This window comes from Leucoraja erinacea, chromosome 2 (genome assembly GCF_028641065.1).
Source record: "Leucoraja erinacea ecotype New England chromosome 2, Leri_hhj_1, whole genome shotgun sequence".
NCBI classification, from domain to species: domain Eukaryota; kingdom Metazoa; phylum Chordata; class Chondrichthyes; order Rajiformes; family Rajidae; genus Leucoraja; species Leucoraja erinaceus.
Genome location: NC_073378.1, coordinates 93169311 through 93188147, shown reverse-complemented (window position 1 = coordinate 93188147; position 18837 = coordinate 93169311). Strand labels below are relative to the sequence as shown.

The 18837-nt window shown below is 41.0% G+C and overlaps 1 protein-coding gene across 1 annotated transcript in view; it reads right to left on the bottom strand.

Annotated features, from left to right (window-relative positions):
- The window catches only part of rapgef5a (Rap guanine nucleotide exchange factor (GEF) 5a), a 131812-nt gene that overhangs the window by 53400 nt on the left and 59575 nt on the right, over positions 1-18837 (bottom strand). Inside the window, exons 11-12 of the mRNA XM_055661364.1 lie at positions 8752-8867; positions 8319-8407 (exon numbers count right to left, since the gene is read on the bottom strand). Coding sequence (XP_055517339.1) covers positions 8319-8407; positions 8752-8867 — 205 coding nt within the window. The remainder of the gene's footprint in view (positions 1-8318; positions 8408-8751; positions 8868-18837) is intronic.

Genomic DNA, 18837 nt, shown 5'->3' with positions numbered 1-18837 from the left:
TTTAACACTCTTAGGACTAGACTGGAGAGATTTCAAGCTGGTAAGTAGGATTATGATTTATTGTAGTTATCTCTATCAATAGAATAAATGTATCTACTAAAGATTTCACAAACCTCCATTGATTTATGATTATTTATCTTAATATTTATAACCAGTGCCATTCACTGCCTCAGTATTTTGTGGAATGGATTGGGAAACTTACTGGTAAACACTCAGATGTTCTTTAGTTATTGGTCAAAAATGCTGGTTGTGCCTTAAGGCATCAACAGTTAAAGAAAGAGTTTAAACTTGGCATCGAGGTCAATGAATTATTTATGCAATGCCTCGCAACATTGCATTGTTTAAAAAGCAAGTTAAAACACATACCAATGTGTTGGGGAAAATAGTTACTAGCCTGAATAGGCAACTATTTTAGAGTTAGAGTATTATTTTATTACATTTAGCCAAAATGCCAGAAGAAAGTAGGAATAATGCCTGCATCCATCAGTGTTCAGTGGGTTTTGAAAAGACCAACTCCGTCTGTGTGAAAATGTCACATTATATCCAATAATGTAATTGAAATAGGCAAATCAAATCATGAAAAATAAAAAAGTGATTGCCTGATTGGACACTTTGAGGGATAACGGGTCTAGGTTAAGACTTTGATAATAACTGTTTGTTTTAAAGGCAGCTGCTTTCATCTCGCCCAATATTCATCTGGGATAGCTCAGATGAAGATCAATTGAACCTGTTCTGGCACAAATAGAAAGCTGAGGAGCACATAGGGAAAAAAACACAGTGCCAGAGCAGGTACAACACAGGTTTAGTAACATTTAGTTCAACTTGCACAAGAGGAATGCGCTGTGAAAGCCGCGATCAACAATCATTTTACTAATTTCCTTTAAGACCGGCTACTTTTGACCCCGTTCTCCCACTACGTGAAATGAGGAAAAAGACCATTTATATAATTGCAGATAATAGAAGAGCACATAGTAGGGGTCTACCACAAAAGGAGCACATTTTTGGAATCAGGAAATAGAGACTGTTGTAAATGAGAATGGATCATGCATCTGTAAAATCAATACATTACTTAGATGTACTATTTAGTGATTCATACATAAATAGGAGAGGGGACATAAAAGATTCAAAAGGATTTATACACTTATTTCCTGATTGTGACATCAATCAAACTGTTTTCTCATTACAAGGAAGTTCAAATCAAATTTTAAATACAAGAGATAACTTACAGTGGTTTACAGTAAGATTTAAACGTATCAATCCATTAGGTTTATGTCAATACATAACATTTCTGAGAGATGGAATGAGATATTATACCATAGTCAACTTTATTGCTAACTTAAAAGTTTGCTTTGGGGATTTAACTTTATCCTTATAAAACTTGGAGAAATCAGGGAGAAAATCAGCACGCCAATTTTATTTCGTTTGCTCCTTAATAAATCTTAAGAAAACCACGGAGCTTAGACAATAGCACAATGTCATTTGTAAATCAATATGATAGATGCAAAGGAGTAAATAGAACATAATACAACATAGGAACAGGCCCTTCAGCCCACAATGCCAGTGCCGAAAATGATGCCAAGTTAAACTAATCTCCTCTGCCTGCACGTGATGAATTGTTCTCCATTCCCTGAACATCCATGTTCTTATCTCTCCTCAATGCCACTATTTTAATGCTTCCACCACCTTCACCTGGCAGCATGTTTCAGGCACCCACCACTCTCTGTGCAAAAGGCTTATTGGCCTGCCCCACTTAGGTGATTTTTCAGGCAACTGCCGGTGACTGTCAAGTTGCCGGCAGTCACCTGAAACACCGGCAACTGGAACGGCGACTGTCAGAGTGTAACACACACAAACACATCGCTTCCTTCACCAGCCCGTTATGCAGGCGGGGGACAGGGCAAGTGGGGAGAGCACTGTCTGAGTGAAATTCACAATGGTACAAAGCCAATGTTATACAGACACACACCGCGATGAACAGGAAGGTTGGCGCTGTAATTAAGAAGCTAAAAAACACAGTGTACAGTAAGTCCTTTAAAAGAGGGGGGTGGGTAAGAAGGGGGGGGGAGGAAGGGGGGGGGGGAAGGGGGGGGAGGGGGGGGGGGGGGGGGAAGAGGGAGGGGGGGGAAAGGGGGGGGGAAGGGGGGGGGAGGAAGGGGGGGGGGGGGGGGGGGGGGGGGGGTTGGAAGGGGGGGGGGGGAGGGGGAGGGGGGGAGGGGGGGGGGGGGAGGAAGGGGGGGAGGAAGGGAGACAACTTTTAAGAAGCCAGAGATACACGGCTGTGAAGCTTGACGGACATTAACATTACCGGTCGGTTATCGTTGATTCTGAAATCTACTGCTTACATTTCTTTTCCCTAACGAGCCAATGAAACTCACCGATCAGCACCGACCACAACCTACGAGAACCTAAGAGAACCTTTGACCACCTGGCAACCCACTAGGACCTCCTGGCGACCCACCTACGGCACGAGAATTCTCGATACGCTCCATGGCGGCTTCATTCTAGTCGCCGCTAATTTTTCAACGTTGAAAAATTCACAGCGACCATAATGAGGTCGACTATTTCCTAGAATGCGGGAACTCACGACCATGAAGGCAACTCCCTAGCAACCACCCGCGAACATGTGGCGACTGCATAGTCTCCTGCAGTCACCTAAAAAGTCGCCTAAGTGGAACAGGCCCATTACCCTGTACTTCTCCTTTATATTTTCCCTCTCTCACTATGTCCTCTAGAGTCCTCTAGAGTCTTTGACATTTCCACCCAGGGAAAAAAGGTTCTTACGATTTACCCCATCTATATCTCTCGTGATTTTATATATTTCTATCAGTTCTCCCCTTGACCTCCAAAGCACCAGAGAAAATAATCAATTTCCGCAACATCTCCTTATAGCTATTATTCTGAAATCCAGATAGCATTCTCAAAAACATCTTCTGCAATCTCTCCAAAGCCTCCACATTCTTCCTGTAAAAGGGACGACCAGAACTGCACACATTACTCCAAATGTGGCCCACCCAAAGTCTTATAAAGCTGCAGTGTGACGTCTTGACTCTTGTCCTCAATGCCTTGGTCAATTGAAACAACTAAAGGTTGTTTACAAAGCCCATCTTGAAATGTCACTTGCCTATAATCTAGCTCATTAAGACTTAAACAGCCAGTATATTGTGATTGAATATATGCATACCATGTTTTGTCTTGTTTTTTTTCCCCACAGCCTGCCACTTAATTTGTGACATAAGCATGTTCCATGGAAAATGCACTGCCAACTTTACACAATAACAGTTATCACCCTGTGTATATTTTCTGCTGTTGTAAAGTTATATTCAAATGACACAACCATATATCTTGGCTTTACCTCATGGGCTATGAGTTGTGTAATTTGGATGAATCCAGAACGTAAAAATCTTTCCTAATTTACATTGTCAAAATAATTGTTAAAACACAGGTGCTTCCATCCTTTGAGAATACACTGCAGCGTAGCAGGACAGTTATGCTTACTTGATCATGCATCTTAATCAAGTAAAATAAATATACTAAAAGCACAAATGTGATTTTGGTATATTCAAAAATGCAATCTGACTTTTCAAATGAAATTATCTGCTAATGAGATCATTTTTTCTGATATTGAGTGTTGCATAATGCATCTGCATCATGTTAATGACCATATACTGTATCGTACACGTGTGTGCCAATACATTGGGCATGAAAACACAAAATCACACAATAACAATATTCAGAATATATGTCATACCCTGTAAACAATGCTATGATGGATTGTTGAATGGAAGCCTGAAGGCAAGTATCACTCAAAAGGAGTGTCACAATCATTTAATTTGTTTACAACATATTACATAATTTTATTTCTGAATAGAAAATTGATAGCATCAGTAATTATTTTGGTCACCATCTTCTGTTTGTTGTTGAACGCTTACTAGAAGAATTTATAATTTTATCTCAAAGACAAAGGGTTAGAGATTCACATGCATTAAGCATGAGATATAACTGGATGTGTACTGTATTCTGCTTCTGAAATTTGGCTCCATTAAAATGAACAGAATCAAATTTCAGAAACAGAGTACACCGTGCAGGCTGTATATATTGCACACTTAATGTTGGCGGCAAAATATAAATTTAAATGTCAGGGCTGGTGGTCAGGTGGAATAATGGGATAGGAAGACTGAAAAGAAAATGGAAAACAAGCAGTTCCTGACATTCCTCCCGAGAGTTTAAATTGAGGCTGATGATAATAGGAGATGATGAGATTCTCAGTACAACTTCTTATCTTTCCCTCACGAACATAAATCTGAATATTCACTTTGGCCTCATTGCATTATTCTCCCACCAGATAATTGGCACTTCCTGTCTATTAATAAAAAAAAGCAAACCGGCTTCAAATCAAAGTTGCAGGCCCTTCAGACACACTATGGATTTTTTTTTCATTCTTATGGATTTAAACATTGTTATTTTTCAGAGCAGAATGTGATTATAATGAGTACTGGCACTAACGCACATCCCACTGGAAATTCAAGCTGGCATAAAAACATAAGTAGAAGCTGGAGCTCGCCATTGGGCCCCATGTCTGCTCCACCATTCAAATAGGTTCATGGGTGACCCTTTCTGTCTGTGTCACCGACCTGTATTTATTGCATATCTCTGTTCCGTTTGCAAATCCAACCTAAGCAAATGAATCCAACCCTAGAAGATCATTCTCCACATATGATGAGCACCCAATTACACTATTCCCTTTAGTATATGGTCATTAAAATGTATCCATGAGGCTTATCCTTGGTCATTGAAATTTATCCTTGGGCACCCTATTCCACCACTCCAACTATTCTGGCCCCCAAGCTCAAGATTCTTTAACAACCACCCTGCTCAGCCTTAATTTCTCCGCCTCTATCTCACCCCGGATCTCAGTTCTTGATCATTACCCCCAGCATCAGGCCCCAATCCTATTCTTCTATCATGACTCTTCACCAACCCATCCCACTGCACTTCTCTCACAGGCTCTGGCTCAGTTGCATGACCCCAACAACTAGACCTCCCTCCATGATTGGACTAAGATCCAGATGCAGAGATGTCTTCTGTTGCACTTTGGGCACTCCATAATGATGCAGCATGCGGCAGAAAGGGCTCAGCTCTGTGTACGTCCCATTCAATTGTGCCTGCATGTAGGCCTCAATGCTGCTGAATTTTCCACCAGCAGCCCCATGATTAATGAGATGTTGCATAATGGTCATGCAATGTGTCCATGTGGGTGCTGATGAAGTCAGTCAGAAAACCCAGCTACAGGCTAACAATTAAATATCACTCTTTACTAATCCATTTCCCAGCATTTCACATTCACAAGTTATAGGAGTAGAATTAGGCCATTCAGCCCATCGAGTCCACTCTGCCATTCAATCATGGCTGATCTCTGCCTCCTAATCCCATTTTCCTGCCTTCTCCCCATAACCCTTGACACCCGTTTGGCTCATAGCCTTGCTGCAAGTGCTAATCTAAATACTTAAATGTTGTTACGTACCTGGCTCCACCATCCTCTCAGGCAGTAAGTTCCAGATCTTAATCATCCACTAAGTGAAAAGTCCCCTCTAAATCTCCCACTCCTCAGCTTCAACCTATGCCGTTTGGTCACAGGAGGCTCTGCTAAGGCAAAATGTTCCTCACCACCCTCTTGTACATGCCACTCATAATTTTATACACCTCAATCAGGTTCCCCCTCAGCCTTCTCCGCATCATGGCAATCAAACCTAGCTCCGTGAAATCTTCTCAAAGTATGCCTACTTTGAAGAAATACTTCTCCTCTCTCAGACAAGAGTTTTGCAACAACCGCTCTCATTGCTCCCCTTCTGTGCTTTCTCCTGCTCGCCAGCTCTACAACCACATTTTAACCCGCTCACATCGTCTGCTTTGCTCTATAATTTTCATACCTTACTCTCCATATCTCGAGTTTCCCTCTCCCCTGACTCTCAGTCTGAAGAGTGTTCTCGACCCGAAACATTACTCATTCCTTCTCTCCAGAGATGCTGCCGGTCCTGCTGAGTTACTCCAGCATTTTGTGTCTATCTCCAGCCTATCTAGTCCCTCATGATCAAATACTCCATTCTGGCTATACCCTAGTGAATCTCCGCCGCACCCTCTCCAATGATATCACATTCTTTTAGAATCAAAGTTCTGGACTCAAATGCCATATCAAACCATACAAGCACATCAACACTGCTGTAGTGACAGAGTAACATCCCTTCCTCACCCTGCTGTAGTCCACAAGTAGCAAGGAAGCCTTACGAGAAACAACAGCTATCCTGGCCTCAGGTATGATGGATGGAAGCTGCTCTCCACCCTGATTCTAGCCTCAGTTGTTGAAACAAAATACAGAGCGGAGGTGCAGAACCTGGCGGACTGGTGCACACGTAACAACTTGTCACTAAACACCTCCAAGACCAAGGAGCTGATTATTGACTTCAGGAGGTCCCATATTGGAGAATACGCCCCAATCTCCATCTACGGGGAAAGTGTGGAGAGAGTGTCCAGCTTTAAGTTTCGGTGCACTCACATTTCAGAGGACCTCACATGGTCCACAAACACTGCTGCGCTGGTCAAGAAGGCACAGCAACGACTGTTCTTCCTGAGGACATTAAAAAAGACTGGTCTGCCCCAACAGCTGCTGACAACGTTCTACCGCTGCACCACAGAGAGCATATTAACGTATGGCATCTCTGTGTGGTATCTCAGCTGCACGGAGGCGGAGAGGAGAGCTCTTCAGCGCGTCGTCCACAGAGCGCAGAAGATTATTGGGACACAGCTACCAGCCTTGGAGGGCATCTACCACACATGGTGCCTCAGGAAGGCCGTCAGCATCCATAAAGACTCCTCACACCCTTGTAATGGACTGTTCGAACTACTTCCCTCCGGCAGACGTTACAAGGCCTTCTACGCCCGAACCTCCAGACTCAGGAACAGCTTCATTCCCAGAGCTATAGCGGCTCTGAACCGGCCCTGCTGAGTGCCCCCCCATCCCCCCTGGACTGGTTCCCTCAGATGGTCACGTCACACAGACACATCTGCACTTTAGTCTGTTGAACTGTTTTGACTGTTTTACTGTTCTTTTTACAATCCATGTTCTCGGGATATCTAACTCCAAATTTTATTAGTTATTTATGTTATAACATCGGTTGGAAGCTGCATACCAAATCTCGTTGAGCTTATGTGCAATGACAATAAAATATATTATTATTATTATTATTAGGAACACATCATAATTTATTCAAAAAACAAAGAGGATTTAGGAATTTTCCAACATTATGCACTTAAATTTGGCAAGAAGACTCAAAATCTAAATTATATTTCAATCCATTCCATATAATCCAATGGACTTGACCACCATGTCAGAATCAATATGAATCAATCATTCAAATGATTTTTCATAACCAGGGAAGTAATAGGTCAGTTTCAAGTGCATGTAACAAACCCACTGTTTTGGTATGTAGGTGTCTGTTTTAATTCAGTGATTCATGGGACTATTATATCTGCAAATTATTTTCTGGAATGATATTCATCACAATTAAAATTCAACAATAATGAACAACTTGCATTTTCCTTAATTCTGAATCCTGATTTTTTTTATTTACAATCATTGATTACATCCAAATTCAGAACATGAATGTAAGATGATCCATTAAGTGACTCACTCAAAGGATAGTAGTTCAAATGTAAAAGTTTAGGATCTTTTACATTCTCACACTATTTATATCATCATTTGGTTTGCAATGCTGATTTCTTGCTCTCTGTAATTATTTTCAAACAGCAATATTATTTGAGTCAATGCATTATGAAGAAATTCTGTGGCCCCACTTTTACATTGTCGCCACCAGTCAGACTATTTATGACTTTTCAATATTTCTGTTCTGAGCACAGTGCATGCTTCAGAAGCATTTTCAATTATTTGCTTTTGATTTACAATATGTATTACAGAAAAGGAAAAATGCCAGCAGACAGTGACTCAGTTAAGATCAAGAAAATTGTCACTTTGAATTTGATATTCTGCAACCAGTAATATACATTTTGCATTCAACACTATGGAATGATAATCAAATGCTAACACTTCAGAAACCCTGTAAAACCCTTCAAGGCATTTTGATATCCCTGTGGTGCACCATGTTGTGTATTCAGCTAAACAATGAATAAAGATATTGATTCAAAGGGATATCAAAATAATAATCATCTGAAATGCAGAAATGATTATTAGTCACAGATTAAACATGTTAAATAATAGTCAGAAATAAATGTATTTATTGATTTAATGGCAAGATTAGTGTGCTTACCAGTCTCTTTGCATTCACCTTCCTCCAAGTGTATATCATTGAGCAGATGCTCCAGAATCTTTTCAGGGGTTCCAGCCACCACCACGTACCTGTTAGACAGTGAAGATTTGATTGTATCTTCTTCTACTGAGGACTGCGAAGGATTACTCCACTCATCCTCTGAATCCTCGTCAATATATTTAAAATAAGGCACATCAAAGGCAGGCAAGGTCATGCCAGTACTGTCTGCAAAGATTTTGGAAACTCTCTCGTCTTCTAAATATGGATGAAAAAGTCTTAATATTGAACTTCCCATGGTGTTCACTTTTATTATCTCATTCCTTACAGCCAGCCCATTATGTGATATCAGTGGTTTCTCTTCCCCGCTGTTAGTCTTCAGATGATATGATCCATCTGGCTGCTGAGTGCTCTGCAGAGTATGTGAACCACTTACCTCAAATCATTCAGGGCACTCCCTGCTGCGGGGGCTGGGCTAGATGACGACACCTTTTGCAGGATGAGTACATCACGGCCTTGTTCTTTCACTCGGATGGTACTCACTTCATCACTCTGTTACACAAAAGAGAAAGCAAATACTGGATTTTCAAGGGATTTATGCAGGGAGCTGAACAATGCAGCTTAATCAGCCAAAACAGAAATTGCTGTGTTGTACAATGTACATTATGAAACATGACTTCTTATTTCCCCTTCAGTTAATGCTGCCAGCACACAGATAAATGCCAGCAGTTCATCCATGTAAGAAAATGTTCTTTATTTTTCTATGATCATATTACAAGTCATTTAAGCACAACTAAAGATGATTGCTTTCCTACATTTAATGTACAAATGTTGTCAGGGTCAGAAGTCTGATGTTATGAGACAAAACTATTTTTAATGCTGATTTGTCACAATTCACAAAGTGAGAGCCTGAGCATTGCCTTTATTTTGTATTCATGCAGATTACCTCATTTTAATGTAGATTTTACACAGCTGAAAATATTTTACATCAGCTGGTTAAAAATACCATATAAGGCCAATAGAACAGCATTCATTAATTTAACAACACCACATATTTCATATGACAAGGTGAACTACAGCCTTGATCTGACGGTCATACCTTTGCTTCTGAGGCAAGAAGGTGAAAGGTCAAACCCTGCTCCAGAGCATTAACTACATTATCTGATGGGTGCTAACTTTAGGATTTTATTGCGAGCATTGCTGCTCTTTTTTTTTCTAGCCTGGTGGCTGCAGAGGATTAACCTGTTCCTGAACCCAAATGTTACAGTTTTCAGGTTCCCTTATCTTCACGATGGCAGGGGTGAAATGAGTGTGTGGCCAGGGTGCCATGGGTCTCTGATGAAGCTGGCTGCATTGAGGCAGTGGCTCCTGTAAATCCCTTTGATGGTGGGGAGGTCAGAACCCGTGATGGACTGAACAGTGTAGTGACAATATTTTACTTTAGACTTAGGACTTTAGAGATTTAATTGGGTATAAATTGGGGATATATTAAAAAAAAAAGTACTCATAAGTATTGAGTGCTTTGCTACCCTCAGTACACCTTTTAATATAAAGTAATGTTAATTCATCAGCTGGAAGAGAGTGGTAGGTGGTATTCACCTCCATTCATCCCAATGCTGCAAGACTTCATCTCATGTCCTGTGTTAATATTGAGAGCTTCCACTCTTTTTACTACATACCACTGTGTGACCACTCTTTTAGTTCGCTTTTGCATTAGACAATAGACAATAGGTGCAGGAGTAGGCCATTCGGCCCTTCGAGCCAGCATCGCTGTCTCAAAGGCATGAACACTGCACATGCAGCACATGCCCAATAAGAGCATTGGACAGCCTTTATTGTTACCTGATGTTATGAAGAGTACAAATTTGTTGGGCTATTGCTTGACTGGCCATCCCCAATTTTGCCAACATTTCCAGATGGTTATGTTGATATCTGTGAAGGTTATCATATTTGAATCAGCTGCTTCGAGTGATGGTGGGTGACTGTAGTGGCTTCATAGTGATTGTGTTTCACAGGAGCTTTGATAGAATCAATGTTTGATGGTTTGAGTCAGTGCTTTTCTGAACACCAGAAACAACCATATTATTGTTATTCTAGATTCACATACTGAAGGGAAGAGAGACTACCTTTTCTCAAGGGCATTGGTAAACAAGATGTGATAATAACAATTATTCAGTTATTTCACACTCACCACCACTGATAGTGTGTTCTTAGTCCTGATTTATTCAATTAATTAACCAAATTGAAATGCCATTGGTGAGGTTTAGATCTCTGGATTATTAATTTTGTGACATTGTCACTGGACACTTCTTGCTTTATTTTTTAATTGGATATGGTAATGCACCAAAGAAGTGGGCATGAGAACCTTAAAAGATATTATGTTCAAATATTATTTCAAGCCTGTCTACAACAACATGAGAGGCCTCGCCTCCCCCTGGCCTGATCCACAGTTCCACATTGAGGTGACAGTGATAAAGTAAAGAGTCATGCACTTTCCATGACTATCTGTCACATCCTAAGTGAACAGGAGCCAGCCTGCATTGCAAGTATTGTACCATCTGCCATATTGCCTCAACAATTTGATCTAATGGTTTAAATAGAAAATAATGAATGTCAGAAATGCTTTTTGTACATTTGATTGCACTTAACCCACTTGGGAACCTCAGGACTGTACTTGTACTATTATAAATCAACACTTTTAAAATGCTACATCAGTGGTGTTTCTGTTTCTTTCCGTTAATAGAGTAAACCAGTTATCTTAAAGTCAGTGTGGACTCGAGGCTGAGCAGTTAACATCAGTTAAGGAATCATCAAGAAGTAGAGAAAACTATAAAGCATGCATTTCTAAAAATGTCATGTTTAAACAAATTCTTTGAAATAGCAGGAAAAAAAAGTATTATGCAGGGTTTGGAAATTAACCTGTTCATTTATGTCTGGTCTTGACACTGCACGTGCAGCACACACCTTAACGGAATGGCCCCTGGCCTTCATCTAATCATTCTGTACAACTTGCAAGGGTGAGGCACAATCTCCTAGTGGCACCGTATTCATATCAGAACATTAGTGGAGGGGAAGGAAGAGGAGGAAATAATCCAGAATTAATCTGAACAGAAACCCGCATTTAGGTAGCAGCTGGACTTGCCTTTCACCACAGAACATTGAGCTGCAGAGGTTTCTGCATATCTGTGATTAATTTAGTGGAGAGCGGCTGACATATTTGAATCATAAGGAGGGACAACATGGAAATATCTCTCTCAACCCGTCTGAAGAAGGGTCTCGAATGACATTTCACCCATTCCTTTTCTCCAGAGCTGCTGCCTGTCCCACTGAGTTACTCCAGCATTTTTGTCTATGTTCAATGTAAACCAGCATCTGCAGTTTGTTCCCACACATGGAAACAAGCCAATTGGCCCACTGAGTCAATGCCGACCATCAATAAGCTATTCTGAAAGCTTAACCTTTTTAAGGCATCTCCATGGAACTGGGTGCATATTTTTATACAATGCAGTTGTTTGATCTCCAACATTCAGTGACTTTGCTTTACATTTGTTTCTGTGGGTGGTGGATACATGGAACAAACTGCCAGAGAAAGTGGTAGACGCAGGTACATTTACAATATTGAAGAAACATCTAAACATCGTGGGGTGATGCCTGTATGGTCTTGTACACGCTAGATCACGCTAGAATTTAGAAGATTGAGGGGGGATCTTATAGAAACTTACAAAATTCTTAAGCGATTGGACAGGCTAGATGCAGGAAGATTATTCCCGATGTTGGGGAAGTCCAGAACTAGGGGTCACAGTTTAAGGATAAGAGGTACGTTTTATAGGACCGAGATGAGAAAATCATTTTTACACAGAGAGTGGTGAATCTGTGGCCACCTGCTGCGACTATGACAGGTACCGGTAGTTGCCGAAAAAAATCGCATAAGTGGGACTGGCCCTTAATGGTCTGCACACAATACTGTCATGTAGCACATCAGATGCCATATTAGTAATGGTGCTAGCAAGCACACAGCTACCTGCTGGTAGAAGTATGCAGAGCAATTATATCAAGATATCGAACATTCTGCAAAGTTAATTTTACAGTGCTACCCATTTTGGACACAATACCTAATCCACAAGATTTCAATAAAGTTCCTTCCAGATTGTCGTGAATAGTCCCCACTTCCACAGAATGTCTGCTACCATTTTCTGGTACCTTGTCTTGCACATGGATGAATGTTTCAGTGCCTGCTGCGACTATGACATGTTTAAGTGGTAGTGGTTGAACAGATGACACATAAAATTGTGGGACCTGGATGCGAGCACACCAAGCTATAACTATCGAGGTAGCAATGAAGCATAAGCATATTAGATAAGTGGTGCCCAACGCAAGCCCCACAGGGGGGCAATTTGGTTTTTAAGGGGGGCAATTGATATCAAGATATCGAGGAGGTCTGGGTCCAGATTTTCGATTATTATTTTTTAGGATTTTCCATCAGGTAAACATATGTAGTTTATTTCAATAAAGTTCCTTGAGTAGATAATTAGAATGGGTCCCCACTTCCACATTGTGTAGTTATTACACCTTTGTGTATTGTCTTTTAGCTGGATGAATTATCAGCTGAAACGGAGTTCACTTTTTAAGTGATAAGAATTATATATCACCACATGGGGGAGGGGCATCAGGATTTTAGAGGTGATTAGGTGGGGCATGGCCAAAAAAAGGTTAAGTGAAGCATAAGCATGCTTTAGATCAACCCTGGTTAATTGAGAGTATTGATAAGTGAATTACGAATTGTGCTGCACCTGTGGCTGATGTTTTCCATTTTATAATCTATTCCTTGAACTTGACTACATCAATGGAGTAGTCAGTCGGGCAGAAAACTAGCACATGGAATTCAGTCCAGAGTAGTGTGACATAATGCATTTGGGGAGATTCAACAAAACTGGGGAATGTACAATAAATGGGAAGATAATGCACCCACAGGGAGCATGTAGAAACTCCATACAGACAGGACCAGTAGTCAGGATTGAACCTGGGTCTCTGGTGCTGTAAGCCAACAATGTTACCGCTGCACCACTATGCCATCCTTTGTGCTTTATGTCTTGAAGATACTGAACCACTCCAGAGTCCTCTTGGGCTCAGATTTCCACAGAATCCTAGCCACTGTGTGAAGAAATGTGTGTTTTGTCTTTAGTTCCGAGTGGTCAATGTCTCATTTTGAGACTGACGACTCATTCTAGATACTGCAGCCTTAGGAAACACCACCCCAGCATCTACCTCACCAAATACTGTAAGAAATGTGCTTCTTTCAGAGATCTCAATCTTCTAAATTCTAGAGATTACAGGCCTTTTTAATCTCTGCTCATAGGACAATGAATTCCCAGTATTCAGCCTGTGAATCTTGAATGCATTTGATCTGTCACAAGTATATACTTCCTTATGTAAGGAGACCAGACGTACAAGAGATCTTTACCATCATCCTCAAATCTCTTTGTAGTAAACATCAAGTAAACCATTTCTCTTCACAATTGGTTGCTGTACATGCACATTAACTTTCAATGTTCCATGTTCAAACATCCCTAAGTATCTCTGTGCACCAACACATTTCAATATCAATTTGCACAGGGATCACAAACCAAGAGAATTAGGTTTAAAGTCATCAATAGAAATATTAGAGGGGAAATGAGGAAAAAATATTTTCACCAAAAGAATGCTGGCTCGAAGGGCCGAAGGGCCGAATGGCCTCCTCCTGCACCTATTTTCTATGAATGATAGAGGCTGGAATCTCACTAACTGAGAGGTAATTGAGGTATAAATTCTCACTGCATTTCAAGGTTTTCATTTGAGTACTGTGGCTCTAGTGCAGGAAGTTGCACTCTCTAGGTGAAGAAGGTCCCTCTCATATTTTCTTTACCCTAAGCCTTTGTTGTCAGGTATTATCTATCTCTCTGATAAAGGAAAAGTTGCTGGCAATCTATCTTATACATACCACTCATCATTTTACATACAGACTTCTGTATTGAGCACTGGTCTATGTGAGATATCACTAGTCATTGTAATAGTTTCACTGATGTCCTGTTTCACTGTCTGTATAACTCATTAACACAGCCAACAATGGACCATTGTGGGCTCCAACTTTCCTTGATCATTGTTACTTTTTGCATGTCTTTCATTAATTTGTTCTATATCTCTCTATATCATTGTCTATATCTCTTGATTTCCTTTCCCCTGACTCTCAGCCTGAAGACAGGTCTCGACCCTAAATGTCACCTATTCCTTTTCTCCATAGATACTGCCTGACCCACTGTGTTTAGAGTTTAGAAATACAGTGTGGAAACAGGCCCTACGGCCCACCGAGTCCGCGCCCACCAGCGATCCCCGTACACTAACGCTATCCTACACACTATAGGGACACACCCTTTTAACCAAAGCAAATTAACCAACTATACTTCTTTGTAATGTGGGAGGAAACCGGAGATCCCGGAGAAAACCCACGCAGGTCACAGGGAGAATGTAAAAACTGCGTACAGACAGCACCAGTCGTCAGGATTGAACCCAGGTCTCCGGTGTTATAAGACATAGCAACATAGAAACATAGCTGTGCAGGAGTAGGCCATTCGGCCCTTCGAGCCTGCACCGCCATTCCAGCTGATTTGGCTGTCTCATCCAACTCAGTATCCCGTACCCTTCTCTCCATACCCTCTGACCCCCTTGGCCACAAGGGCAACATCTAACTCCCTCTTAAAATAGCCAATGAACTGGCCTCAATACCCTCTGTGGCAGAGAGTTCCAGAGATTCACGACTATCTGTGTGAAAAAAGTTCTCCTCATCTCGGTTTTAAAGGATTTCCCCCTTATCCTTAAGCTGTGACCCCTTGTCCTGGACTTCCCCAACATTGGGAACAATCTTCCTGCATCTAGCCTGTCCAACCCCTTAAGAATTTTGTAAGTTTCTATAAGATCTATAAGTTTGTAAGTTTCTATAAGATCCCCTCTCATGTAAGACAGCAAAGATACTGCTGTGCCACCGTGCTGTGTTACTCCAGCTTTTTGTGTCTATCTTCAGTTCCTTCCTACACATGAGATACCACTACTCCCAGGCATCCAATCACAAAAATAACCCCCTGCAATCATCATTTGTCTCCTCTTACCAACCTAACTTTGGATCCATTTTGCCAATTTACACTGGGCCCTAGCCTTTTGAACCAGCCCATATCAAAGGCTTTACTAAAGTTCATGGCAATCATGTCCACTGCCCTGGCCCCATCGATACACTTTGCTCTTCAAAGAATTCCGTCAAATTGATCAGACAGATTCTGCCCTCACTAAAGCCATGTTAAAGGCCTGTCCCACTTACGCGACCTTTACAGACGACTGCCGGCACCGAAATTAGGTCCCCGAAATTTTCAACGTTGAAAAATCAGTGGCGACCAGAAAGACGCTACGACTCTTTGGAGACCTCTCGCGACCATAGGAGAACTCTTACGACCACACAGGCGACCCCTGGCGACATGTCGCAGGTGACCTCTCACGGCCGTAGGAGACAGCCTGTATGGTCGAGAGAGGTCTCCAAAGTCTTTCTGACCCATCACGGGTGCAAGCAGTCGCCCGTAAAGGTCGCGAAAATGGGACAGACCCTTTAGCTATCTCTCTTTAGTCCCGGCCTTTACGTGATCATTAGTCCTCTCCCGCAGAATTGTTTTTTGTATCTTTGATGATACCATTGATATAAATGCTCACAGGTCTATGGTTACCAGGCTTTCGCCTACTGTATTTCTTGATAAAGAAGACCACATTTGCCATCCTGCAGTCATCTGGCATCTCACGTGTTTAGTGAAGATTTAAAAAATCTCAGCCAGAGCCCCTAATGTTTTGTAAACTCCAAAACATTTCAGAAAAACAGGATTTTTTTTTTTTTAAATGCATCTTGTTTACTTCCACGTTCACTGAATTTGAACTAAAAGAATTCTACAGCAAATTGAAATTAAAGTTTACTGGTCAAAGTAAAAGTAATCTTACAATTATATGGGAAGGAACACTAAAACTTTGTGTGATATTAAAATAGAAATACTTAAGGGAGTTGAATAAGAATCTTTCATCCAATATTTCAACAGCAATTTCTAGTGTATAATTAGATGCTTCATGCAAGAACAAAATCCTTTTATGTTATCTTATTCACCCTTTGATAAAGGACCACTTTCAAGACTAGCAGTACAGTCCATTTTATATTTTGCCTTGAAGAATCACTTTCTGTGATTGATAATTAGTTTGAAGGACATCTTCCTTCAATGAATAAGGCACGCAGCTGTTTACTCCTGCACGCAGGAGTTATGTTGATATATCTTGAAGTAGTTTATCTGACCAACAGCCACTCAGACAGAGGTTTCCCTAAGCCTTTCCAATATATTTTGCAAAGTAAATAGTTAAGTAAAAATAAAAACGAAGAACACTACAAGCACTTTAATGATATTTCACCCAGCACATAAATGTGCAATCTCTACTGATGGAACAGTGCATTGATTTTTCACTGAGCATACATAATATATAATGCCATTTTACTGACGTTCAACAAATGCGCCTAAATTCTTTCAGCTCTTTTAAAAGTGTTAGCTCAGAGCAGAATCAGGAACAATGATCAGTCTACTAAAGTTCAGATAAGTGCATACTGAGTAGCACCAACTTCCAGAGCTGTGTTTCTGTCAGTTACATCAATATCACACCAATGAACTCTGTAGTTTTTACACACTTATCTCTAATGCCTCTTCCTTCGCTCCTATGCACAGTTGCCATGGAATGGAGGGTACAGTCTCGGCTTGAGAGAGGTCCAATATAATTCTCCTAGTTTCCCTTCAGGTATGAATTCTAGGCAAGGTAAACACATCAGCTAGAAATTGGATTCACTTGCATGGGATTTTCCAAGTGAAAATCACACAAAATATCGATTTTACCGAAAGTGATGCATCATTGTGGCTGGAAAATTGGGCCGAGCACGCACATAGGCACTAACTACACTTTAGTATGGCTGACTAGTTCCAGGCATCAATCATATGTCTAATGATAACACAGATTGCATATTAAATTCATCCTCCTTCGTCAGCATAAATTGGAGCTTTTGGCCTGCAATCTGCAACTTTTGTTAAACAGTCACAGGTAAACCAGGAGCAGATCAAGTAGGAGTTGGCAATGAAGTGATCTGCATTGGGGCATCAAAATCTCCCACACAGCATTGCTGGGCTCAGTTTTAAATTATCAGGGTTATTGAACCTACATCACTGTTCACAGCCTTCTGGTGCATATCAGCTGTTGCAGGCGGAGACCAGTGGACCTTTAGTCAGCTCACACCTCACATTGGTGTGACATAACTCCAGTGTAAGTCAGGCAGGTCATTGTGTCAGGGCTGAACGGGCACAGGAGAACATCATGTGTTTTCCCCAAATTTCTTTCTAACCCAGCCTCCCTTGAATCAATGCCATGTCTGATATCTGCTATGCCAAGGAAACAAGAAGCCCCCTGTATACTACCCATGCTAACCACTTCTCCTTGGCATCACTGGCCATATAAATGTAGTGAGGGGACTAGATCCCTGACAATATTGACCAGGAAGCTGGAGTTAAAAGCACTTTGATGTATGCAGGAGCCAGAATTTGATGTCTAGTTGATGCTGACTGTACAAAACTGGCAAGATTCTGCAGGCACAAAATTAGGGGTGAATGTGCAGCAAAACATCTATAATTAGGTGTTATTTATTCCATAATGTCATATTACAGTCAGTCAACCAGAGTCTGACAGACTCTCAAGGAAATGCAGGTATGTTTAAAGTTAACTGTGTCATTCCACACAATGAAGCTGTAATTAGAAAGCCTGGGCCAGAGCATTGCATCCACATCTTCGCCATGCTCTCCATCTCAAATGCTTTCTCTGTTGGTAACATCAAATTCCAGATTATTCTTTACATAACATATTTGGTGAAGGAGTTGGATACCACAACCCAATTTCTGATTGCAGGCAGTATTTCTAAACTATTTTCTTTGCCTTTACTAGAATGCATTATTCATCATCAATGTGTGTGTCAAGGCTGGACAAACAAATATTTTTCTCATTGAACGTTAGCATCAACCACAGTTTAAGTAAAAAGCATTGGGTATAAAACTCCATCAATATTCTGTCCAGGAACAATACTTCCTATTACAATCATGGAATACTTTCATTTACATGTTAGCCACTCGGAGGATCTGGTAACTTAGCACCATATGGTTATAGGTAACTTTAAGTTGTACATTTTGCTGTTAGGGTAGGAAGTTAAAATGAACTCTATTGTCCCTTTATCCATATAATTTTGGTTTGAACCCAGGCTTTGGGTGATAATGCTCCAAGAATAATTACATGGCTCAGTCACACAAAAACTACAGGCCAGATGGACAAATAGCCTCTTCCGAGGAGATCATAAAGTCAAACAGCAGAGAAATAGTCCCTTCAGTCCAAACTGTCCAAGATGCTCCATTTACAATAGTCCCACCTGCCAGCATTTGGCCCA